The sequence below is a fragment of the Vigna angularis genome, chromosome 2, assembly GCF_016808095.1.
Source record: "Vigna angularis cultivar LongXiaoDou No.4 chromosome 2, ASM1680809v1, whole genome shotgun sequence".
Taxonomy (NCBI): domain Eukaryota; kingdom Viridiplantae; phylum Streptophyta; class Magnoliopsida; order Fabales; family Fabaceae; genus Vigna; species Vigna angularis.
The window spans coordinates 37,335,872-37,354,478 of record NC_068971.1 but is presented as its reverse complement, the minus strand read 5'-3'; the positions used below and the strand labels follow the sequence as shown (position 1 = coordinate 37,354,478).

At 33.5% G+C, this 18,607-nt stretch overlaps 1 protein-coding gene and 1 long non-coding RNA gene across 2 annotated transcripts; both read left to right on the top strand.

Annotated features, from left to right (window-relative positions):
- The first annotated feature begins 3,742 nt into the window (after positions 1-3,742).
- On the top strand, positions 3,743-10,705 carry LOC108329120 (cystathionine beta-lyase, chloroplastic). The gene is made up of 13 exons (XM_017563169.2): positions 3,743-4,193; positions 4,470-4,647; positions 4,729-4,841; positions 5,254-5,324; positions 5,429-5,520; positions 5,906-5,993; positions 6,130-6,241; positions 7,036-7,132; positions 7,572-7,653; positions 8,308-8,425; positions 9,591-9,698; positions 9,774-9,876; positions 10,290-10,705. The coding sequence occupies exons 1-13, from the start codon at positions 4,128-4,130 to the stop codon at positions 10,463-10,465; spliced, it is 1,404 nt and encodes a 467-aa protein (XP_017418658.1). The 5' UTR covers positions 3,743-4,127; the 3' UTR covers positions 10,466-10,705.
- Positions 10,706-13,768: 3,063 nt separating this feature from the next.
- LOC108328335 (uncharacterized) lies at positions 13,769-16,076 on the top strand. The gene is made up of 2 exons (XR_001832104.2): positions 13,769-14,014; positions 15,618-16,076. It is a non-coding gene; the product is annotated as an uncharacterized LOC108328335 (long non-coding RNA).
- The last annotated feature ends 2,531 nt before the right edge of the window (positions 16,077-18,607 follow it).

The following is an 18,607-nucleotide window of genomic DNA, read 5'->3' as shown; positions in this document are numbered from 1 at the left end:
TTTATAAATATATGAAAACGGACGTGCCACATCCGTTCCTTTTTTAGTTTTTTAGTTTTTAGTTTTTTAATTTTTTTATATTTTAAATTAATATATAAATATTATTTAATTTTTTAAAAATTATTATTTAATTATTTATAAATTAATTTTATTTTATTTAATAAAATAATTATTATTATTTTAATTTATATATTATTATTTAAATAATAAATAAAAAACTTTTTAAAAATCTATTAAACGGATGTGGCCACATCCGCCGTTGAAGTTTTTTTTTTTTAAATAAAAATAATAAACTAAAATATAAAATATGTAAATAGATGTTACGGATGTCTAACATCCGTTGAAGGTGAAACGAATGTTGACATCCGTTTTATAGAAGGGCAAATATGGTATGGAGAGGTGCAGGGAGCGGTTGGTGGTGGTGGAGGGAGCAACTCTCTTGTATTTTTAGTAAAATTATGTGGGCCGGACGGCGAAGAAGAAAATAAGTAGGGAGTTGCTCCCTCCACCCCCACACGTCTCTTCCTCCACCTCCCCAATTTTCTAAAATGCCAATTATATCTTTCTAAAATGACAATTATATCCTCAAAAGTTAAAAGGAACACTGCCTCTGGACGGATGACATCCTTCAACGGATGTCAACATCCGTTTAAGGCAAAACGGATGTCGACATCCGTTTCGCCTTAAACGGATGTTGACATCCGTTGAAGGATGTCATCCGTCCAGAGGCAGTGTTCCTTTTAGGTTTCGTTTTTATTTTACTACGTTTTGCGGCTCATGCAAGGATTATAGGCTTGGATATTCAAAGGATTATTGGAAGTATGGGAAGGGTTTAGGGTTTAGAATTATAGGAAGGATTATGACTACGTACCTGGAGAGGAACCACGACAAGGACACTACACCATAAACGCACTGCACCACGTATTGCACCGAGAACAAGAGGAAGATTGCTTGATAATTCTTTTCACGAATACCAAGCTTTGCAGAAAAATATTTTACTCATACAAGGAACTACGTAGGTTATCAGTGAAATATGTTATAAATGAATAAAATTAAAAAACAATAATTTTAAAAATAAAATTTTACTGAGGGGCAAAATAGTAAAGGAAAGGTGGAGGAAGGGGCAAAAAAGTAAAGGGGAGGTGGAGGAAGAGATGTGTGGGGGTGGAGGGAGCAACTTCCATTTTATTTTATGCTGTTGTGTTTTTGTTGATTATTAGTTTTTTTATTGCTGCATGGCACCTCTTTTAAGATAACCCCACTCCTTTGTCTTGTGTTTTATTTTATTAGGCTTGTTTGTCTGCTGTATTCCATTTCACACACTCATTTTTCTAATGAAAATATCTAATAAAAATCATAAAAAAATAAATAAATAAAAAGATAAAAAGAAAAAAGAAAAAATTATAAAATTAAAAAAAAATGGTTTTAGGACATATGATACATCTCCGTTTGCAAATAAATAAATAAATTTTTGATTTGTTAGTTTTTTATTATATAGATTATAAAATAACAAAAATAGCCTTATTGTTCCTTAATTATTTAGTACCCTTTTAATAGCTATAGTATAATTTTAATTTGTTTCAATTTTAGGTCTCTTTAAACATACTTACGTAAATAGTACTTTTACTTTATATTTTATAATTTCATTTTAAATACTTATGTAAATAATATTGTCATTTTTATGAATAGATATGTAAATAATATCATTGTTTCATTTCAAATACTTACTAAATGTTATTCTTATTTTATATTAAATCCTTACGTAACTATTATTACTATTTTTATAATCTATTTTAAATATTTTTGTAAATACTATTTTTATATTATAAAAATTACAAAAAAAATGAAAGATAGAAACTAAAAATTATAAAGTAAAAAAAAAAATTAAATATAGTTCTAATGATACGAGTACTTGTGCGATGGTTCGCATGAGCTTAGTACTCACTATCCAAAATAATAAAAAATTAAATAATGATAGGAGTACTCGTGTGATCGTCCGCATCAGCCTAGTATTTAATATCTTCAATCCTAATAATGGTATGAGTGCTCATGCGATCATCCGCATTCGCCTAACACTCAATACCCTCAAATTTTCTAAATAAGTAAATAACGGTATTAGCACATGCCTGATCGTCCTGGAAACCTTTTCTCTTTCTTTTATAAAAAATACCAAAAAAATATTTTAAACACTGGTTGCTCGGATCGTCCTTGTGCTAAAAACCTTCTCTCTTTCTTTTATAAAAAATACCAAAAATATATTTTAAAGGTTAAGCACACGTGTGATCGCTCGCATCGCTAAAAACTTTTTCTCTTTCTTTCATAAAAAATACCTCGTGCTAAAAAACCTTTTCTCTTTCTTATTAAAAATACCAGAAATATAAAATCTTCATCCACATTTTCAAACAACAAACAATATTTCTCGACCAGAACTACGTGATCCTTGATTCTCCATCAAAAGTGGAGATACGTAGGAGCAAGATTAGCCCTTGTCAGGTTCACTTCCCAAAAATCCAAAATCATTTCAAAACAAATTTTCAAACAATTTCCAAACAAACTTCTCAAACAGTTCCGACATAACTACGTAACCTTGCTCATTCTGAATGAGAATACGTTTGTCGGGCCCAAAAATCTAAAACATATATTTTGTTTCTTTAGAGTTTTATTTTAGGGGATAGTTAAACATTTTGTTAACCACATCATTTTCACGCATTTAGTTAAAGGTACTGCCATAGGACAAACGTTGTAAGGTGTTGATACCTTTCTACACGTAACCCACTTCCGAACCCATAATCTGGTTTTCCCCGATCATGTCTTATCATTTTATGATTTTTCCGTAGTTTTTCAGAATAAACTATGGTGACGACTCCAAATCTCTTTTCAAAATCCGTCCTTTTTTGGATCATCGTCTCGTCGCGACTCCGGTTGCGACAAGAGTGTATTATGTGTAGATAAAGTATTAACACATTACCTTACCTCGATTTAAAGATGATACATGCAAAAAAAAAATGTTGTTTCTTAGGTGTTTATTTTTTCCCCTACAAAATTAGAAGAAAAGAAATAAAAATATTTTTTTAAAATTTATTAGGTCCTACAAAAATTCACCTTTTTTTACGTAGTTTTAAAAAACTATTTTGAAATGTCATTTTTTTAGTGAATTGGACAAAGATAAGCCTTGTTATTACTTATTTTCATTTACATTGAAAGATCAGAGATCGAGTAATTCTTATAAAGGAAATTATTTGAATGTTGATTTGATTTTTAATTTTGAAAACTTTATATATATATATATATATATATATATATATATATATTTGTCTTTTTGAATTATTTGAAAAGGATGTTAAGCGATGCAAGCCACATATGTACCAAAAAGAAAACAATATATTTTTTATATTTTTATTATTGTTTAGAAAAAAAAAGCTGTATGTATAATAAAATGAGATGTCAAAAAGTAAGTGTGCAGAAATTATGAAAAGTTAAAACAATTCATGTAAAAGGTAAAATAAAGAATGAAAAGCCAATTAAAAATGGAGTATTATTTTTATATTCTTATAGTCATATATTTGCAATTGAAGTATAACTTCAACCTAAAATTTATCCACTGATAATAGAAAAATTATCTCAATATGATATAAATGTTTTGAAATGTTTGGTTATTATATAAATATACAAAACTTACATAATGAATTATAAATCCTTTTCCCACTTGCTTCTCACCAAAACTTTTGAGAGCACTCATCCTACATCTATTTCCCTTATAGGTGTCTCTTGGATCTCATATCCCTACTATTTTTAAATATTACAATAACTTCATCAATGGCAAAAACCATTCTTCCACTATCACATTTTATTCTCTCCTCAGCAGAGAAAAGAAGAGCAAAATTAAAACAGCCAAAATTTGTTGTCTAATTTTAATTTAAAAACTAAAATGTTCTAAAATTAGTACATTATTTGCAGAAAACAAAATTGGGAATTATGAACCAAATTTTCACCAAATGAAATTCTTATAAAGTCCCCCCACACACCGAAATGGCGACCAAATACATAGAAATCGAAATCTAACAATCCAACGCTAGCCCAAGCGCAGACAACATCATAGTACAGCTCCAAACATATCAACTTCAACAATGCTTTCTTCTGCAATTTCTCTGAAGCCCTTCCTTCAGTCACTCATCATTGATCGTTATGCCCAGGTAAAAAAAAAATTCCCTTACGGTTTTAGTTTTTATTTTTTTATTTTTTTGAGAGAATGCAAGAAAATAAACTTTTGATTTTTGGGGTGAAATGCAAAAATGACAGACAAAAAATTGAAGTCTTGTAGATATGATAATTGTGGACTTCCCCATGATGACCCATTTTCTTTCAAGAGCTCAAAGCATGTTTCAAAATAATATTTTTCACTCAATGATGACGATCCAGTTTCGTTTGTATAATGGTTCGTCTTCTCGCCTTGGCATGGTGTGTTTCAGAGCTCGACTGCTGCGACCAGGTGGGAGTGTTTGGGGTTTAACAAGTCAGAAAATTTCAGTACCAAGAGAGTGTTGTCTACTGAGGGGTTCAAGCTGTGTTGCTTGGTTGATAACAGAGAGATGGAGGTGGAGTCGTCATCCTCATCTTTTGTGGACGATGCTGTCGTGAGCTTAAGTGGTATGTTCTATATATCCTGAGCTCACTCCATACATAGGGTTCATATGTTTGCGTATAAATGCTATTTCTTTCTGTTTGCAGAAGAGGATTTAGGGGAGCCTAGTATCTCTACAACAGTGATGAATTTTGAGAACAAGTTTGATCCTTTTGGAGCAATTAGCCCCCCACTTTACCAAACTGCTACTTTTAAGCAGGTGACTCTTTGATTTTGTATACTATCTTGTGACAGAAGATCCTATAGCTGTTTTTTTTTTTTAAATGTGTAACTTTGTATCTTGGATCAGTGCATGATGCTTGCGTGAGTATTTAGTATGTTAAGTTTCCCTATTAAATATCTTTCTTTTAACATCTCTTTGATGTGATAATTGCTAGTTCTAGGAATCTATTCTACTTGAAAAACTAAAATCAGAAACACGGAACCCAAGAGAAGAAAAGTTCCGTGAAGTATATTGAATACTGATCAAGAATTACAAGACTGGATTATGAGAAAACTAACTGGCAATCCAACTTTTGTTCACAGAATTAGCTAACTCTCACAACTAACTCTAGCTGTCATGCGTCAGCTTATTTCATATAACTCCGTGTCTTATACTCTTCTTTATGCAGCCTTCTGCAATAGAAAACGGTCCCTATGACTATACTAGAAGTGGAAATCCTACTCGGGATGCTTTAGAAAGGTTTGATAACGACGTGATTGGTTTCGTTTTGGGTTGCAACTATGATGTTTCATATTATGTTTCTCTGTCCATCCTCTTTTAATTTGCATGTTTTATGTTCTTAGTTTACTGGCAAAACTTGATAAAGCAGATAGAGCCTTGTGCTTCACCAGCGGAATGGCTGCTTTGACTGCTGTTGTTCATCTCATTGGAACTGGTGCTTTTTCTTTCTTCAGTGTGATAAATTCTGATCCATCTTCATTGTTAGTTATTTGAGTTTAGCTTAGGTTACTTACTGAGTAGCTAGAGTCTAAGGTTATTTTTATTATATATGTGTGTTTTAATTATAAGTTTACTAATAAAATATCAAAGAGGTGCACAATGTGATATAGTGTTACATTTTTTTTATTGTGGGGCCTCTGTCGGTTTGTTCTTATCACTCTTACATTTTTTCCTCGATTGGTCCTGTGTCAGATTCATAACAAAACTAGAACAGACTACATAGAAAACTTCCTCCTGAACTGTGGGGTTGCAGACAGATTTTCGTTTTTTAAAAAGACATGACAGTTAATTGTTATTTACTCCTGGCAATGTACATATAGGTGAGGAAATTGTTGCTGGAGATGATGTATATGGGGGCTCAGATAGGTTGCTGTCTCAAGTAGTTCCAAGGACTGGAGTTGTGGTGAAGTTAGTCTGATTTGTTGGTTATGCTTAGTTATTTACTGTAGATTGGCTAATTAATTATACAAGATATCAGCCAACTTTGTTGGTTCCATGGAGTGCAAATTTTTTAATGATGTGAGGTTAATTCTTGTTTTTGCAGACGGATAAATACAAGTGATCTGAATGAGGTTGCATCTTCCATTGGACCCAAGACTAAGCTTGTGTGGCTTGAGAGTCCAACCAATCCTCGGCTACAAATTTCTGATATTCGAGTAAGGTGTCATATTTTGTAGTTCTGACTGGTATTGATTAAGTTTTTCTATGGTGGTTGATGTTGTCCTCTTCTTTACCTCACTTAGTGTTACTCCTAAGAAACTGTGAGGAAGTTTCTGTAAGTTGAAATGTCAACTTCCAACGAATATTATTTCTTAGAATTCAGGAAATGCTGTGGAATTGATGTCTTTTAATAAGGAATCTCACTCTGATTCGTCTTACTCTCCCTTTTCCAAAAATATTATAAAAAGGGATATTTATGGTGACGTCAGGAAACATGATAATTTGTTCCCTTATGTTTACAGTGTTACAATTATGAATAATAATAATCCATAAATAATACCCTGACTTTAATATCTATCAGGCTGTATATTTAATTATGACTGCCAGCAATAAGTATATTCTCCATTTTTTCCTATCTAGATAAGAGGTCGCTGCAATGTTGAAACTTGCAGACCTGCCAATAGCAGTTTTCTTACTCTAATTGGTATGGCTGTATATTTTACTTTTTAATTATAAATCAAGTTTTCTATGTTGAAAATAACTTACAATTTGAGTAAAGTTTAGACATTTGTCCTTTATAGTTTATTGGACATTTTTTATCCCTGAATTATACTATTAGCTTCAGTACTTTGTTATTTAGTTATTTGCGGTATCTGATATGAAACATATTTTAAAATTTAAGTCCTCTTCTTGTATGTGTGATATGAACTTCTGATCTGAAACATTAAATGGTTTTACTCTCAATAATATGAAATTTCGTTTTCTGTCTCCTTTCTTAATTCATGTCCAGAAAATAGCAGAGATGGCTCATTCACATGGTGCTCTTGTTTTAGTGGACAATAGTATCATGTCACCTGTATTGTCACGGCCATTAGAACTTGGAGCAGGTATTAAGAATTATATAAGCTAATGAGTATAAATATATCTACTCGCTTCTTTAAAACATGCTTGCTAACACAGACAGAAGAAAATTGAGGGTGAAATGTGAGGAGTGAAATATTGAAAACCATTTCCAATTCCTCAAAGACTAAGAGTGAAAAATATGCAATGTACTTCATTATTCGTACTGGTTTTTCTGTATCTGTGTTTCATACCAAAATATACGAATGACAAAATTACATATCCATTTTGTTGGTTGCTTAGCACTATATATTAACTGTAATGTTTACTCCATTGTCATTTTAAATAGAAATATTTTAGAAGAGTATGATGTAATGCAAAGTCCATTTTTCACTCTTTTACTTTTTAATGCATAAAGGAATATAATAATCTCAACAAGGCTAGTTCTGTCCAAAGTATACTCAGATTGGTACATTTTCGCTGCAGATATTGTCATGCACTCAGCTACAAAATTTATTGGTGGACATAGTGACATTATGGCTGGTGTGCTTGCTGTGAAGGGTGAAAAGTAATTACTCTTTTAATGTTTCTCAATTTTTCAGATATTAAAGATATTAATTTATTGTTTTTGTCATTTAAACTTGTCAGTCTATATTTCATTTTCACTAATGATGAGATTTAAATTTAATTGAATAGCATCTTTTTATTTATATTTTGAGTAAATGCTTTTGTCTGTTAATATGTTAAATGGTTCAGTAAATATTGGCAAGCTTTTCTACAAGATGAATTTGATTTGATGCATATTTAAAATGCTTGAGTAAATTATTTTTGTAAGATATGTAGTGAAAAGTTCCACGAGCTTGGTTTCAAATGAGAGGATACACTATGTTGAATCTTTATTATAAAATTCCTTTTTCTTATTTCAAACCAAAGGAAGAAGGAGTTAATCCCTTTGCTTTGTTAAATTCTGAGTGCTTAAGCTCCTTCAAAATTGGGTAATGATACTCTTGTCAGCTATTTCTTTCGGTCCCTTTTTGTTTTTTTTATAAGCTTCATTAAGCAAAAGTTGAATCATAGACTTTTGTTCTTTCATAAGCTACTTACAATTATTCTTGTAATGGAGTTTTCATTTTTATAATTATTCTTTTAAATTACTCTGGATGTACTTGGCACTCACTTTGCATCTCCTCCCTGATGGTTATCTGCTTTTGTCAATCTTAAGGTTGGGAAAGGAATTGTATTTCTTGCAGAATGCGGAGGGTTCAGGCTTAGCCCCATTTGACTGTTGGCTTTGTATGCGAGGAATCAAGACAATGGCCTTGAGAGTAGAAAAGCAACAGGTGCAACTTTCTACTATTTGTATAATAATATTAGGGCATGTATTGTTTGTCATCATTATTTTTGAGAATAGTTAAATATATTTTAATGGTTAGTCCAGTGAACAAGAATACCACTGGCTGAAATATATTCTGAGCAAAATACACATGAATCTTTCCAAGTACCTTAAGTTCAATCTTTGTGATAAGTTGCTAAAAATGAAGATGATACATAAAATGATCTCAGAGTGACAGTGACACTGAACGAGGTTATTTTAATCAGGGATTCATCAGAGTTTGATTTGATGGTATACACAAGTAGATATTGGTGTGACCCCTATTGAGAAAAAAGATAAAGAAATCGTTAAGGTATGTACAGTTATGTACAGTGAAGGTCACTGGAAGCACAAATGAGGAGAGAAGTTCACATGGTTTTGGGTCCTATGAAAAGAGATAGAGGGGAACCTAAAAGGACAATGGAGGATTTTATTGAAACGAATCTAATGGTTAACAATATCCTTAGTAATTTGAATTTTAACTGAGCCAATGGTGTTGTATGATCCATGTAGTCCACTTCACCTAGTGGGATAAGGATATTGTAGGCATTGAATAGTTGTATCCTTGTGAATTTTACCAGTTAGGAAGTTTACCCTTTTGTGTTTCTCAAAATGAAAATTGCTTTCTCAGTTTATTTCTCATTCTGATATTCCCTTATTTTTTGGAATCAGTTTTTGTTGAGGGATAGATCCCTCTCTTTCCAACTCAGTAGTCATTTGCTTGAATATTTAAAGATTTTCAAAAATTGCTTGCGTGCTTGGTGATTTGGGGTTCTGCTGCACATGTTATAATGAGACATGCATGAAACTAATCGTAATTTTGATCAACAGTCTAATGATTCCCATACTTTTCTCACTTATCTGTTAAATTATCATAGTTTCTCTGATTTAGAGTTCAGAATTGGATTTCTAATCTTCCTTAAAACCGTAGATCTTAGGAAATTGATTCTTCTGCTCCAGAATGTTAATTTGTTTTTGGAGACTGGTTGTTAAATTGTAATGGTCTCAATTTGATTTGTGCAGAATAAGATATTTCATTTTGGGGTCCAGATTCAATTGGCTTATCAGTGTCTTTTATGGTGATCATATAAGCGTGTTTATGGATGTCAATTTTGAATGAAAATCTTGTGTAGGATAATGCACAAAAGATTGCTGAGTTCCTTGCCTCCCATCCTCGAGTGAAGAAAGTGAATTATGCTGGCTTGCCTGATCATCCCGGTCGTGATTTGCATTATTCTCAGGTGTGGTATGGTATAATTTAAAATTAAGATTGTTGTTCCTATGTGGCCGCAATTTATTATATATTTTCATTGCAGGCAAAGGGTGCAGGATCTGTGCTTAGCTTCTTGACTGGTTCACTGGCACTTTCAAGGCATATTGTTGAAACTACCAAATACTTCAGCATAACCGTCAGCTTTGGTAAGTGAGTTTTCAATTGGTAATACTAAAATGACAACTATATCTGGTAGGTTCTTCAGGATACCAGTTCTTTAATGAAAAATCAGTTTGTATGAAGTTCAACAGTTCTCTCAACGGGCCTTTAGTTCAATATTAGTGACTATGAAGTATGTTACTCAAAAATGGAAATCAAAAGACTGACCTAAAGTGGCATTGTTAATAAAAAACCAATTTTGTTTTAGACATCATTAGATGTACTTTACCAGATGAAAATCTTCATGATGCAGCAACAGTTTGTGTTCATTTACTGATTTAAACTATATTCATTTAGTTCCAGAAATAACTGTAAGATGTTAAATGAGATAGCAATAAAGAATTTTGATGTGTGCTTGTGCATGGAGAGAGGTTGATTGGGCTTGTTATTTTGTTGGCAGGGAGTGTTAAGTCCCTTATCAGCATGCCATGCTTTATGTCACATGCAAGCATACCTTCTGCAATTCGTGAGGCCAGGGGGTTGACTGAAGATCTTGTACGTATATCTGTGGGGATTGAGGATGTGAATGATCTCATTTCTGATCTAGACAATGCACTAAGAACAGGGCCTCTTTAATTTTTCTTTTTTTTTTTCACTTTTTCTTTTCTATAATATACATCCTGAAGAAGTTGAATTTAGTAAGGATGTTGAAGATTTGGAAGCATTGTTATCCTGTCTTTGGATGCTTGAGGGTGGAAACTTTAAATGTTTCTTCTTTATATGCATGTAAACTAAATCAACATTTTCTGTAATTGTTGTCCTCGCCTCCACTGATAAGGGGTCATTCAAAGATTAGTAAAAGTGTTGTCCTATGAAGATTCAAAGAGCCTAGTACAAATTTGTCATCTTTGATATATTGTTTAGTTTTACATGTAAATTTTAAAATAACTTTTAAGATAACCAATTGATGGGAATGTTTATATGTTGACTTAGGTCTTTCTTTGCAATTGACAAATTGAGATTTTAATTTATTATCATGACATTTTTAATCTTCTGACGTATGACTATTCTTTTATGTCAATTTAAATTTTGGACTGGTATATTTGTAATTTAATTTTAATTTATTGTTCAAACTATGTTATTAGTTTAGTTAAGTTAATAAGTTGAATTATAATTTAATTTTAATTTATTGTTCAAACTATGTTATTAGTTCAGTTAAGTTAATAAGTTGAATTAACAAAACTAAATGTAACATTCCAGATTATATAAAAATTATATAAAAATTATATAATATAGTAGTTCAAATTTTAATATAATAGAACAGTTAGAAGAAGACTTATAGATAAAGTTTTAAGGTTAAAGTCATCCTAAAATGGTTGTAATTTAAAACTTTAACACAATAGAGTATTTCAAAATAAACAGAAGCATATGGATCCTAACTAGGCTAAGCAGCGGTGTCATCTCCCTCCAAGGCTTGCTCCAGAAGCATCTCATATACTTCTACTCACATCCAAAATGAATGATCATTGCAACAAAAAACACACATAAACAAAAGTCAAACACAAGCTGTAGGGTGAGTTAGATATACAAAAATCATGTTATAACAATCACGCACAACATGCAAGTTTAATTCAAAGTTAATGAACCATACAACACCACTTGTTACACTTTACACTTGACTCGTTCGGACTTAGAATGATTGCCGAGCTATGGCGGGTCATGCACTCGTGATGGCCTCTACTGCTTTGCAAAGTCATTGCTAATGGGTTTCACCCTACCACACTCACGAGGTTAGTCCGTTATCACTCACCTTGCGCCATATTGGAAGTACCCAAAACTAAGACCTCCTGCTATTACTCAAGACATGGTTCAATCCTCTATACTTGAGAATGATTAACCATTGTAGTTTCAGGATAACCTCAAGACCGAGCTTTCATGCAAATCATTCTAAAACATACCAAGGGCACCCACCATGGATCTTCTCCTTAAAGATCATGGAATTACGTCCAATAACATAGGGCACCACCATGTAATCTCCCTTTGAGATCCATGAAATTACGTCCAGTAACATAGGGCACCACTATGTAACCTCCCTTTGAGATCCATGGAATTACGTCCATCTACCATACTTTTAAAACCACATACTTTGAATCACCAATCATACCTTTGAATCACATACAATTTCACTTTAACAGTATACAACATGTTTGAATCCCATCATACAATACAATCTGCTCCAACACATACTTCACAAACCATACAACATTCAACTCTATGTGAAACAATACAAAAGAGAAGATAGAGAATAAAACCATGAACGTCTCGCACAACACCCCCCTTCGCATAGCAAAACTGAGAGCGTTTCGCACAACACACACTATTCGATTGCGAATTAAATCACAGAGGTGCCATACCTCATGCCTCTCGCATAGCGCACCCTAGTCGCTATGCGAGAGCTCAGACAGAGACCAACCCTCTAAGACAACTCGCTATGCGCCCCCTTCACTTTGCGAATTAACCAAAATGCAACCCCAGACTCCTCCAGTCGCATAGCGAATAAATTCGCTATGCGAATTACTAGGCAGAGAGCAACACTCTCTAGTAATTCACACAACGCACCATTTCGCACAGCGAATGACTAAACCGTGAGCACCCTTCTACAGGGTCTCGCTATGCGAAACCATCCGCATAGCGAGACTGCATAATCTGCAAAACACATAATTCTGCAGAATTATGCACTCAAACACCCTCTTACCATTTCTAGACCAATTCCCTAACTTCTAATGCCCCTAATTTGAGTTTTAACCCTGATTGTACTTATCTAACTGATTTTAAACATCCCTACAATCAATCTAAAAGGTTTAAGACTCAGTTCTTGCTCTAGAACACCAATTTCAACAACTTGGAGGTCCAATTTTAGTTATACCACTTTTAACATGTTTTTGGCCAATTTAAAGTTCCTAACAAGTCACAATTGACTTATCTGAGCTACCCAAACATCCTAATTGCACTCAAGACCACCCATGCTCAAAATCACTACCTCACTTCCTCCAATTTGCCCTAAAACACTATAATTTCACTTAACTTTCCATTTAATTCAACTATAACAGATTTGTCACTCCAAGCACTTCCATCATGCTCAAATTACAACATCAAGATTCATCCAAAACAGTTATAAACATCACAACACAACTTCATAGAATTCAGTTTCAGCATAAACCACACCATATACATATTAGACCCAAAAATACTATTCTGAAGCAACATACAGAGTCAAATTTCAACATACATTCATATCATACCACAAAATTAAAGAAGTATTCTAGTTCCCCTTACCTTAGAGTTGAGTAGCGCAGCTCACAAGAACGACTCAATAGTGCCGAACTCAGCAAGAACGACTCAATAGTGCCGAACTCAGCAAGAACCTAGACAGTATCCTACAACCACCACATTGGTGACTAAAACGGCTCTTAGAGCTCAAGATTTAGCAGAGTGGAAAAGGGGAAACAAGATACATGCAACCAGTAGAACTGCATGTTCTAGGTTCTAAAACAGCAGAGAAGGAGGAAAGGAAATTACTTATTGGTTGGAATGAAGAACGAAGAAAGTGATCGGTTTAAAACAAAGCCCTCTACGCCGTGAGTACTGGGGAACCACCTGATCGGAAAACAAACGGCTCAGTGAAGAGATTTAGTAGAAAAAAGGTAAAGAACTTAGAAGAGCTAAGTTTTAGAAGAAAAAAAATAAGACTTGACTAATGAATCATGATATTCTAAAATGTGTATTTAAGAAAAAAAAAATTGATTTCATTAACTTAATATCTTATCAGCTTTTTAATTCAGATTTTTCATCTTCTCACACTAAATAAATTCAGCTTTAAAAACATGTTAGTTCGAACAGAGGAGATAGTAGAGTGATATTATATATTATATATTTTGAAAAAATAAAATAAAGTTGGTGTCTTGACTAGAAATGAAATGTTTGAACAAGTAAAAATGAATGTTTATTATAAGTCTGTCAGACAACCATATAACCATCCCAGAATGGCTCATCAGACCATTGATCACACGGTGATGATCTTGGCGTTCTCTTCACCGGCGATGAGGAAGTCCCATCTCCAGCGAGCGGCGGCGTCATCCCTTTCTCTACATTGACGACGAGGACCAGCGGTCCCTCCAAGCGGTGGTGTGCTCTCTTTCTCTTCCCTGTGTTTATCTGTATTAATTGGTCATTGTTTGTTTGTTAATGATCTCTCCATAGGTTAGATCCTGAATTTGTAACTCAGTTCCATACTTAACGAGTGATTTAGTCATCTAGTTTGATCCTTATTATTCTTTTTTAGTTTAGTCATTCAATATATTTTTTAAAAAGTTTCAATTTGGTCCTGCGGTCATTACCCCCATTTTAACATCACCACACCAGTCTAATTTCATCTTCTCTACATCACTGTTTCCTCCTTCCTCAACACCATTCACCTGCAGACAGAGAACACAACACCTCATCATTTCTTCACACGCCCTACTTTTCTCCAGCTCCACTGCATTCACGAAAAATAACCTACCAGAACAATACCCAAAAACCAGGTGGTGTGACGGCGAACGAAGGTGGAGATTGTATCTCTGTCTTCTCCAATTCGCATTTGGCTTATGTGCAGTGAGAAAAGTTTCTCGATTTGGGGAGATAAGGTGCGCGGTAGAGCAGCGGTGCCGAGATTGCCGGTGACCTCGGTCATGTTGCAGTGGCTGTAGTGGTAGAGGCTGCTCTTACGTGAGATGGAAGAAGGAGGAGCCTTTGGTGTCCTAGGGTTTTGGAAGAAGAGAAAATCGGGCCTGAACCTGTGACAGTTCTTCCTTATTCATCTTGAACAAAAGATTAAATTGAACTAAAAAATAATAAAAGAATAAATTTAACTAAATAAAAAATTAGAAAACTGAATTAAGTTTGTAATAAAATCAGAAACATAACATTGTTTTGTAGCAATCTTTTATATATGATTTCACTCGTTATAACAAATTTGTTACTAAAATAAATTTGTAATCTAAGAAAAGTTTAAAAACTGTATTTTTGACAAGATTTTGAAAAAAAAAAATGGCAAGAAAATATTAAACACAATTTACTTTGTTTCCAATTAAATTAAAACAAAATTAATGCTTTGTATATTTATTTTTTCAATTTTGTTATGCAATAACCCTGTTAATCCACCTTCTTATTTGCTCTTCTTTTACATGTAAATTTCACTATTGTTTTCGTTTAATCTTTTATATATGTATTTCTGATGTTTGCTCCCCCGTGAGGTTGTTTGGCTTTGTCTAGGAGGATAAGAACACAACTCTATGTCTCAAACAATGAGAAAAAAATGGAGAAGAGAAAGAAAGTTAATAATTAAATTAAAGCTCTAGGACTCACAAGGGGTGGCTCAAGTGCTAGTAGTTTAGGCCTTTAAGCATTAGAAGGGTTTGATTCCTAGCTGTGTGAATAGAGCAGCACGTGTGAAGAGAGGAGTTGCACCTTAATTTGTACTTTACTCTCTTTGGGATTGGTTTCATGGTTTCTGGCTATGGGGATACTTTGCTTTCAAGAAAAAAAAAATTAAAGCTCCAGCGATGTAAATTCCTATTGTATATTTTGGCAAAGGTGATTTGAAATTTATTTATTTTACTTAGCTAATGCAAGTAGGGTGATAGTTGTATTGCAACATCTATGATTTTCGTCTGATACATTGGTTGGCCCACTATCACTTGTTACACTAATCCTATTTGGATTTTGGTTCTCTTTGTTCTTGGTATAGATTATATTGGAAGATCAAGTATGTAAGCTGGCTTCAGTACCTCTGGGATGATATAAAGAAAGGAGAGATAGAAATACCGGATTTTGTGAAAAATCATGATGATATTCTTGAGCATAGACCACTCATAGATATGGTATTAAACCTGATCCCTTTCACTTGACTGGGATACCTGCATCTACCCACTCATTTGGAAAGTACGAGGAGAGATGGGCGGGAAGGGATTATGTGTCGTAGTATGTGTATTGCCTCGTTTCCTGAGATGAACCTTAACCTTTGTACAGAATGACCGGTATTTGTATTTCTTAAGCTCATCTTTGAGTTTCTTTGTTTTTGGTCGTGGATCTAAACCTGGCTGTGTACGAATAGAACTACATGTTTTCTATGCCACAAGAAATGTATTTCTGGAGATTAATCTACAGAATAATTCCTTGTTCATATGTTGAGATACTTTTGAATGAATTGCTCCCCATATGGTATTACTGGCTCTGGTTTGGCAGGACACGACTGACGTGTCTTCTTAAGAAATAGGAGATATATAACACTTTCAGAATTTAAGAAATAGAAGTACAAGTTTATCTGAATAGTCTGCTCTCTAGGTTGGAGCATTGGCTCGGCACAATATATGTTCATATACATTTTTGTGTAATAACTGTCATATTATCTAAAAAATTAAATCATTTGTTCATGACATATCTTCTTTGAGTTTTCCTAAATGTATATTGCTCAAAAGATATAGTTCTTGTAAAGTAAAAGAAATTTCTGTTGGATGACTGTTGGTAAATATAGCCCCCTGATCTTTTTGCTTCTTTTTAACTTAAATAGGTTTGATTATTTAGGGAGGTAGATTTGTTATTTTTCATGAAATTTCAAAACTAAAAGTCATACAATGTAGAGATACGTTGAACTATTCTTAAAGTATCCAATAAAGTTGTTAATCTAATAGAGCGCTCTTTAAGATATTTTGTGTCCTCTCTTTCGTTTTTAAAGCTTAACTGGTGGTCCACTTAACGAGGCAGTTTGTAGGATTTCATTCTTCGGAGAAGAAAATCAGAAAAATTTGCATTTCATTCATTGTTACTTGAAATTGAATTTGCAGAACCGCTTTTCTTGTGTTCCACATTACACTGCAAGAAGAAAATGAAGAAAAATGTTATAGACTGGATGTTCTGCAAATGTACCCTTGTTTGATTGGCTTTGTACTTCTTATTTAGAAAGCAGAACAAATCCTCAAACATTGTCACGTAGAAAGTCAAGAGTACAGATGAGACGTGCAAGAACCAATCGTAATTTTTCTGATATTGAAACTAATGAATGTGGTAAAGGTATTTTGAAAATTTGGGGAGGAAAAGGAGGTTCAACTTTTCAGGCATATAAGCCCACATGAAATCGAAAGCAGCATGAACCTTTGTCATTGCTCTTTCTGTTTCTTTGGTGTGGTTCAGCCCACTTTACCATGTGATGTGCTTCTCACCAAAATGTATAAAGTGGTTCATTCTGCTGACTTTTGTTATTGGTAATTTGATACACATTTCATTAGTTAGGCCATGTTTGTATACCCTAGATAATATTAAATACAGCAGAAAAGGACCAAACTTGAAGGTAACTAATTATTTCGAAGAATTTTATTTATTTTCTCCTACAATGGCTGCAATATTGTTTCTTTAGTCGCTCCCAAATCTATGACGTGTTAAGAGGGGAAAGGATAGATAGGACGCAGTAGTCTATTTTTTGAAACTGTACAAATGGAGTATAATCTCTAAGACGATATGCAATTTTGCTGTATCATAAAGCAAACTGCAATAAATCAGAAAAAAACTAAGGACAAAAGGTAAAAAAGTAAAAGGGGTGCAATGTATTAGGATTTCAAAATATTACAACCCTTTTCCATATTCAAATGGAATGCGAGATAAAATTACTTACTGCTGTATTGGTTGTGAAGATTGGAGCATTAGAAATGTCAGTAAATTATGCACTCACGTTTTGTCATCAAGATAAACTTTTCTAAAATGTGTATGGAGGAGTAGGAAATTCATTTCAATATTCTGCTATTGTGTATTGTAATAATCTCGCCCTTCAGTCTGACAGCATGCACCAATTAAGATCCCTTTTCAATTTAAAGACTGCATGTCAATAACTGGACCATATTTAACTTTTAGCAGAATACCTTGACAATCTTGAGTAGTTGTCCAAACATCAATTTAAGGGCTGTCAAAATTAATAGCTCTGCCAGATTGGCTCATTGAAAACTCATGCTCTGTCAAGGTTAATAATTTTACCAGATAGTTTGGAATCTATGAAAGAACTCTGCCATGTCTGCTCAGGTTCATCAGTGTCATGACATATCCTGAATGCCTAACGGATTTAGTTGTGTTACTATGTAATAGGATTGCTATTGAGGTTTGCTAATTTCCCAAAATAGCTCATGAGTACCAGCAATTTATTTTTGCAGAATAGCACTACTTTATTTTAGCTTACAGAAGTTCTGCTAGTGTACCATAAAGATCAATCTTCAATTTCAGCAAGGTTTGTATTAATGTCTCTGAGATGAAATACAATGTAGATAGATACTAGTCTAAAGGCATTTTCTCTGTCCCCCCTTTTGTTTTCGAAGTTTACTAGTGATCTGAAAGCTACTACAGATGACAACTAACATAACCGGGCAAATAACACATGCTGAACATTTTCTAGACCATACAAAGAAGGTAGTAACTTTAGAACCTTTCTTTCGAAATTTGAAAAGGGTTATGAGTAAAGCAACAAAGTAGATGAGACAGCTACTTTAGCAACTAAGAGCCGCATGGGAACAATGGAGTTGTGGCCTGTGGTCTCGGTGTCACCTGCCCCGGTTGGCTACCATGTGGTCCTTAGTTATGAAATGTCTGTTTCAATCTATTTTGAGGTTGAAATAATGCCAATTTCCTTCAAATTTTTTCAGTTTGCTTCCATCATTTCTTACCACGCCAGGTAGCAACTTTGTCATTAGCCTAAAA

Excerpts from the sequence above, each read along its gene's own strand:
- LOC108329120 (XM_017563169.2), top strand. The coding sequence starts at position 4,128 with ATGCTTTCTTCTGCAATTTCTCTGAAGCCCTTCCTTCAGTCACTCATC. Across the intron at positions 4,842-5,253 it reads AAACTGCTACTTTTAAGCAG|CCTTCTGCAATAGAAAACGG; the intron begins GTGACTCTTTGA and ends TTCTTTATGCAG. Across the intron at positions 6,242-7,035 it reads TACAAATTTCTGATATTCGA|AAAATAGCAGAGATGGCTCA; the intron begins GTAAGGTGTCAT and ends ATTCATGTCCAG.